Here is an 8,068-nt window from a genome sequence, read left to right on the forward strand (position 1 = left end):
GATGATGTAACATAAGTGGGGAAAATATCATGTTATATGTATGTTTTCACAGGTAAGAAAAGGTGTGCGCTCTGCATTTTTTTTGTTCTCAGTTATAATGGAGCCGGATGGGGAAAAATCTCACGCTTCTCACAAACTGAGGCCTCTGCGGTCCAAACTAAACGTCTGACTGCTCTGAAAGCCTCACCAACTGAAAGACAACAAATTTTCCAATCAAACGTGATATTTTTTGTTCAGTTTTGCCAAACAGCAAAGGAACAAAGGACCAGTTGTTTCCCCAAAAAAGACTTTTATTTTCTCCTCTCTCCACTCTAACTGAAATGACCATATATGGGCATGCATTGCAGTTACACAGCTGACAGCAGCTGTCAATCAAACTCTGCCACTGATTGCCTTCATTCAGTGACTCAGGAAAGCAGATGGCAAAAGCTAACTACTCCTTGTTAATGGATGGGAGATGCTAACGACTCCATGTTAGTGGATGGAACATGCTAACAACTCCATGTTAGTGGATGGGAGATGCTAACTACTCCATGTTAGTGGATGGGACATGCTAACTACTCCATGTTAGTGGATGGGAGATGCTAGCTACTCCATGTTAGTGGATGGGAGATGCTAACAGCTCCATGTTAGTGGATGGGAGATGCTAACAACTCCATGTAAGTGGACGGCAGACGCTAACTACTCCATGTTAGTGGATGGGACATGCTAACTACTCAATGTTAGTGGATGGGACATGCTAACTACTCCATGTTAGTGGATGGGACATGCTAACAACTCATTGTTAGTGGATGGGAGATGCTAACTACTCCATGTTAGCGGATGGGAGATGCTAACTACTCCATGTTAGCGGATGGAAGATGCTAACAGCTCCATGTTAGTGGATGGGAGATGCTAACAACTCCATGTAAGTGGATGACTGATGCCACCAGCTCCATGTTAATGGATGGAACATGCTAACAACTCAATGTTAGTGGATGGGAGACGCTAACTACTCCATGTTAGTGGATGGGAGATGCTAACTACTCCATGTCAGTGGATGGGAGATGCTAACAGCTCCATGTTAGTGGATAGGAGATGCTAACTACTCCATGTTAGTGGATGGGAGATGGTAACTACTCCATGTTAGTGGATGGGAGCTGCTCACAACTCCATGTTAGTTAATGACAGATACTCACAACTCCATGTTAGTGGATGACAGAAGCTAACAACTGCATGTTCGTGGATGGGAGATGCTAACTACTCCATGTTAGTGGATGGCAGATGCTAACAATTCCATGTTAGTGGATGGGAGATGCTAACAACTCCATGTTAGTTGATGACAGATGCTAACAGCTACTTGTTAGTGGATGGGACATGCTAACAACTCTATGCTAGTGGATGACAGATGCTAACAGCTACATGTTAGTGGGTGGCAGATGCTAACAATTCCATGTTAGTGGATGGGAGATGCTAACAACTCCATGTTAGTTGATGACAGATGCTAACAGCTACTTGTTAGTGGATGGGACATGCTAACAACTCTATGCTAGTGGATGACAGATGCTAACAGCTACATGTTAGTGGGTGGACGTCTCAGTCGCCGGCCGGCGGGGAGGCTCGGTCCCGACCAATGCCGCTTGCGGCTTTAATTATTATACTGACCTACCAAGTAAACGCAAATTTGACCCCCTAAACATGCACGAAAACTCACCAAATTTGGCACGCACATCATGACCGGCGAAAAATTTTATAAAATGGAAAAAAAAGCAACATCTGCTCTCTAGCGCCACCTAGATCCCAAAAAACGTCTAAAACAGTCGCTACGGCCGGCAGGAATGTCGTAGCGAGATCAAACCAACACTCACGCGTTCGTCTCATCGAGATCTACATTTCACGCGCTGACACCCCTGACCTAAATCCAACAGGAAGTCCGCTTTTTCCCTTTCAAAGTAAAATTTTGCTCAAAATCACTCCTCACGAAAAAATTATCTCCTCCAAGACCGTTTGTCGTACAGAAATAAGAGTCACGCGACGTGAAAGAGGACAAATTTCTCTACAAAAGTTGTGAACAACTTTGTCAAAAGTCTAACGGTGTGGATTTTATTAGCGTTCAAAATTGGAAGTCTGAAATCCTGCCTTTCTCCGGCCCTCATCCGTTATAATGGGGAAAAAAGGAAAAAAGTCGCCTTTTTTCAGCACCTCGAACAAGTGGCGACTGCGGCTAAACCGTAACTCCTATCAACAAACCGAGCACACGCAAAGTTCCAGCAGGTTCTCCCGAACAAGATGATGTAACATAAGTGGGGAAAATATCATGTTATATGTATGTTTTCACAGGTAAGAAAAGGTGTGCGCTCTGCATTTTTTTTGCTCTCAGGTATAATGGAGCCGGATGGGGAAAAATCTCGCGCTTCTCACAAACTGAGGCCTCTACAGTCCAAACTAAAAGTCTGACTGCTCTGAAAGCCTCACCAACTGAAAGACAACAAATTTTCCTATCAAACGTGATATTTTTTGTTCAGTTTTGCCAAACAGCAAAGGAACAAGGAGCAGTTGTTTCCCCAAAAAAGACTTTTATTTTCTCCTCTCTCCACTCTAACTCACATTACCATATATGGGCATGCATTGCAGTTACACAGCTGACAGCAGCTGTCAATCAAACTCTGCCACTGATTGCCTTCATTCAGTGACTCTCAAAAGCAGATGGGAGAAGCTAACTACTCCATGTTAGTGGATGGAACATGCTAACAACTCCATGTTAGTGGATGACTGATGCCACCAGCTCCATGTTAATGGATGGAACATGCTAAGAACTCCATGTTAGTGGATGGGAGATGCTAACTACTTCATGTTAGTGGATGGGAGATGTTAACAGCTCCATGTTAGTGGATGGGAGATGCTAACTACTCCATGTTAGTGGATGCAAGATGCTAACTACTCCATGTTAGTTGATGGGAGATGCTAACAGCTTGATGTTAGTGGATGGGAGATGCTAACTACTCCATGTTAGTGGATGCAAGATGCTAACAGCTCCATGTTAGTGGATGGGAGATGTTAACTACTCCATGTTAGTGGATGGGGGATGCTAACTACTCCATGTTAGTGGATGGGAGATGCTAACTACTCCATGTTGGTGGATGGGAGATGCTAACTACTCCATGTTAGTGGATGCAAGATGCTAACTACTCCATGTTAATTGATGGCAGATGCTAACAGCTTGATGTTAGTGGATGGGAGATGCTAACTACTCCATGTTAGTGGATGGGAGATGCTAACTACTCCATGTTAGTGGATGGGACATGCTAACAACTCAATGTTAGTGGATGGGAGATGCTAACAGCTCCATGTTAGTGGGTGGAAGATGCTAACAGCTACATGTTAGTGGATGGGACATGCTAACTACTCCATGTTAGTGGATGGGAGATGCTAACAACTCAATGTTAGTGGATGGGAGATGCTAACAGCTCCATGTTAGTGGGTGGAAGATGCTAACAGCTACATGTTAGTGGATGGGACATGCTAACTACTCCATGTTAGTGGATGGGAGATGCTAACTACTCCATGTTAGTGGATGGGAGATGCTAACTACTCCATGTTAGTGGATGGGAGATGCTAACTACTCCATGTTAGTGGATGGGACATGCTAACTACTCCATGTTAGTGGATGGGAGATGCTAACAACTCCATGTTAGTGGATGGGAGATGCTAACTACTCCATGTTAGTGGATGGGAGATGCTAACTACTCAATGTTAGTGGATGACAGATGCTAACAGCTACTTGTTAGTGGATGGGACATGCTAACAACTCTATGCTAGTGGATGACAGATGCTAACAGCTACATGTCAGTGGGTGGACGTCCCAGTCGCTGGCCGGCGGGGAGGCTCGGTCCCGACCAATGCCGCTTGCGGCTTTAATTATTATTATACATACCGTGTGTTCGACGGCAAATTTGACCCCCTAAACATGCTCAAAAACTCACCAAAAGTGGCAGGCACATGCAGACTGGCAAAAAATTTTATCCAATTGAAAAATTAACCCCTTAACTCCATCCGCTCTCTAGCGCCACCTAGAAACGTGAAAAAAGCCCACCGTAACTCGCAGGAATGTCGCAGAGAGATCAAACCAACTCTCATGCGTTCGTCTCCTTGAGATCTACAAAAAAGGATCTGATATTTTTATGCTAAATCCAACAGGAAGTTTGCTATTTCAAGTTATATGTCAAATTTTGATGAAAATCAGCCGAAAATGACTCCTCCTTTAAAAATTATCTGTGCCGAGACCGCTTGTCGTGGAGACGTCAGAGCAGTGCCAAATAAAAGAGGACAAGTTTCTCTCACAAAGTTGTTAAAAACTTTTTCAAAAGTCTCAGGGTGTGGATTTTATTAACCCTTAAAGTTTGAAGTCTGAAAATGCACTTGCAACACTACAATGGACAGTGTGACCCGCACGAATGTCGCAGAGAAATAAAATTGACATGGATGAATTCGTCTCATCGAGATCTACAATTTACCAAGAGACATACCTATACCTAAATCCAACAGGAAGTCCGTTATTTCCTGTCAAATCAAATGTGCCTGAAAATACTCCTCACCCCAAAACCAAGACAATGTATTGTTTGTCTTTCAGAATGTCGTACAGAGAAAAGAAACATATGCACGCGTTCGTCTCATCGAGATCTACAACTTTCTCACTCGTGCCTATGACCTAAATGCAACAGGAAGTCCGTCATTCACACTTTCTGCTCAAAATTTTGCTCAAATTTTGCTCAAAAATCTCACCTTCTTCATCAATTAAGCCTTCCGTTTCAAAACTATAAGTCTGACTGCTCTGAAAAGCTCTACAGTGAAAGACAACTAAATTGCCTATCACTTTCTGACATTGTTTGCTCACTTTGGTCCACGGAAATGCATTTCCCCAGCTGTTTTGACCAAAGAGAAACTGTGTGTCTGCCGAGTCACACTCTAACATCATGTGACCTACTTAAGCCATATATGGGCATAGGCTGATCTGGGACCAGCTGTAAAACATTCTGCATGTTGTACCTGCTTTTCACAGTAGATGGCGCTCCGTGACCACAAATCACACATGACTGAAGCAACAGTGCCCCTGCAGCAGCAAGCCACTGAGGAAGCAACACTTGAAACACATTGGAATGGTCCAAACAGCTGTCACCCTGCAGAAATATCACCTGACACACATTATACACCTGAAATCAGTCTTTAATAGGTGGATAAATGATGGATGGATGGATGAATGCATGGATAGATTGATGCACAGACAGACAATGGTATGGAATGATACTATTCTGACACTCAAATTGATATATTGGTGGAGCACACATGACTATCAAAATAAAAGCCTCAGACCCCCACAAACTAAAAGTCACATTTTTGCAGAAAATGACATTTTTAACAAAACAGTTTCATAATTTCGGGGTAAACAGTGTTAGTGGAAGCCTGTATTATGTTTCTAAAATAGAAGGTCATAATTCCTTCAAAATAAAAGCCCATTTACAGCACAATGAGGTCAAGTCATGTAAATGGATGGTTGTGAAGGAGCAAGATGGATATATTGGTGTTTGCTAAAGTGGAGCACACACGATCAAAATAAAAGCCTCACACCCCTTCAAAATAAAAGTCACTTTTTTTAAAAAATGACATTTTTAACAAAGCAGCTTCCTAATTTCAGGTTAAACAGTATTAGTGGAAGCATGTACTACGTTTCCAAAATACAAGGTCAAAATTCCTTCAAAATAAAAGCCCATTTACAACAAAATGAGATCAAGTCATGAAAATCGATGTTATAGAGGAGCAAGATGGATATACTGGTGTTTGCTAAAGTGGAGCACACATGACTATCAAAATAAAAGCCTCACACCCCTTCAAAATAAAAGTCACTTTTTTTTTTTAAATGACATTTTTAACAAAACAGCTTCATAATTTCAGGGTAAACAGTATTAGTGGAAGCATGTACTATGTTTCCAAAATATTAGGTCAAAATTCCTTCAAAATAAAAGCCCATTTACAACAAAATGAGATCAAGTCATGAAAATCGATGTTATTGAGGAGCAAGATGGATATATTGGTGTTTGCTAAACTGGAGCACACATGACTGTCAAAATAAAAGCCTCACACCCCTTCAAAACAAAAGTCACTTTTTTGCAAGAAATGACATTTTTAAAAAAGCAGCTTCCTAATTTCAAGGTAAACAGTGTTAGTGGAAGCATGTACTACGTTTCCAAAATGAAAGCCCAAAATCCCTTCAAAATAAAAGGCCATTTACAACAGGAAATGAGGTCAAGTCATGAAAATGGTTGTTTATGGAGGAGCAAGGTTCCCAGTGACCTGGACTTCAGTCATCAAGGTGCAAGGACGGCCTCAGTGGGGCCACCTTGCCAGAGGGCGAGGTCCCGTCCAATGCCGCTTGCGGCTTTAATTCCACTTGCCGTCAGTTTTACGTTGCGTTGGCTCTTGAACGCCTCCTCCTGCTGACGTGATCGGGCATCGGCGCGCTGGTCTCGTCAGTTCGAGGTTGTCCACGTTCAAGGTAAGTTGGGTTCCCCTGCGCTCTGTACTTGTTACTGTTAAAATGATGCGGCTATGGTAACTAATAGTATAGCATTACATCTTTCTGACTCTTCTGCAGGGGACTGTGTTTGTACCCGACTGTAAAGCCATCGTGACTGACCAGCTCTTTCATTCATTGCCACTGCAGGAAGCAATAAACGGCCGTTGTGGGGCGAAATCCCTACAATCGTCTCTGTCCTCGTTATTAAAGACAATAAAAACACAACGCAGAGTCAAAGGACAGAACTGAACCTGCCAGCACCAGCAGCTGGCATGGTTGCACCTGCTCCCTTGCCTCCGTCTTTCTGTCCTCCGGGGGGCCGGGGGCCTTCCTCTGCTTGCGGGGGCGGCTGGGGGTCTGGCTCTCTCTTTGGGTTGGCGCCGGCATCAGCCTGGGGACAAGTTAAGAGGGAGGGAGAGGAGGTTTTTTTTTTTTTTTTTTTGTCAGGGTGCGCCCCTGGTGTGGTGGGGGTCCGGTGGTGCAGGGGGTCGGTCGCTGGGGCATCCAGTGCATTTCCCTGGTCCCTCACCTTGGCGGCTCCTCCGCGGGTCGGTCGGCCTGTGACGTCACCTGGGCGGCTTTGGGTTCGGTGGACCGGGCTCAGCATCTTGGTCCAATTCGGGAGTGGGGGTCCTACCGGGGGTTGTTCTGTCTCCCGGGGGTCTCTCCTGGACCTCTTGCTCTCTGTGCCTGGGCTCATGCCTTGCTGGGGGACAGTCGCCACGTCCCATCCTCTGGTGGTCCTGGTCAGGCGGGCTGGACCCGCACAGGCCTCACCTCATACATGACAAACACAGTCACTTTATGCACATACTACATGCTGCACGTCAATTTTAATGCATCACACCTGGGGGGAGGAGGGGAAAGGTTCCCTGTTTTTAATGCACCACATTCACTCATCCATAACCTGGGTTGGGGGTTTGGGGGGGGCGGGGGCTTTGCCTGGCTGGGTAAGTTTCAGGACAAGAATGCCCTGGAGCCCTCGGCTGCCCCCCCCCCCCCCCCCCCCCCCCCAACTCCTCCGCCCAATTTTAATGCACCACATTGCACTTTTTAATCACAACTCACATGGTAGGGAGAATGTAGCTCGCTAAGAACCGGGTCACATATTAATAGGTAGGGAAGGTGAACAACAAACCAATATGGTTTGGCTCGTGGGGTCCAGCCCCCCCTCCCTGGCCGGACCACAAGATCAAATCTGGCTTCACTCTGGGTCGCGGGCTGCTCCTTGGTGGGGCAGGGGTTCCTGGGCGCATGGGGGAGAGGGGATGCTGGATGGGACTCCGGGGGGCGGGGGATCTCTGGCGGCCCTTTGCTTCGGGTTGGGCTGGGGTGTTGGGGTCGGCCCGCTGGCCCCGGGTACCTGTGGTGCAGATGCAGGTCGACCCTGTGGGGTGTGCTTGTCTGAGGTGGGACCAGGGGGGGGCCTGGGTGTCCTGGCAGCGGGCCTGCTGTGCCTTCTGGGCCCCCGCCGTGTGTGGGGTGCACCCTCCTTTTTTTTTTTTCTTTTGGCGGGGG

At 45.7% G+C, this 8,068-nt stretch overlaps 1 protein-coding gene across 1 annotated transcript; it reads right to left on the bottom strand.

Moving 5' to 3' along the window:
• Nucleotides 1–6,451: 6,451 nt before the first annotated feature.
• Nucleotides 6,452–7,547, bottom strand: LOC115398523 (H/ACA ribonucleoprotein complex non-core subunit NAF1-like). Its single transcript, XM_030105331.1, has 2 exons — nt 7,080–7,547; nt 6,452–6,941 (listed from the first exon to the last, which is right to left on the bottom strand). The coding sequence occupies exons 1-2, from the start codon at nt 7,248–7,250 to the stop codon at nt 6,783–6,785; spliced, it is 330 nt and encodes a 109-aa protein (XP_029961191.1). The 5' UTR covers nt 7,251–7,547; the 3' UTR covers nt 6,452–6,782.
• Nucleotides 7,548–8,068: the final 521 nt, after the last annotated feature.

The sequence above is a fragment of the Salarias fasciatus genome, chromosome 12 (genome assembly GCF_902148845.1).
Source record: "Salarias fasciatus chromosome 12, fSalaFa1.1, whole genome shotgun sequence".
NCBI lineage: Eukaryota > Metazoa > Chordata > Actinopteri > Blenniiformes > Blenniidae > Salarias > Salarias fasciatus.

Bases quoted from the DNA above. Each gene is read 5' to 3' on its own strand.
- LOC115398523 (XM_030105331.1), bottom strand. From the start codon at position 7,250: ATGAGCCCAGGCACAGAGAGCAAGAGGTCCAGGAGAGACCCCCGGGAG. The intron at 6,942-7,079 runs GTGAGGGACCAG...ACTTGTCCCCAG, and splicing joins CCCGCGGAGGAGCCGCCAAG to GCTGATGCCGGCGCCAACCC.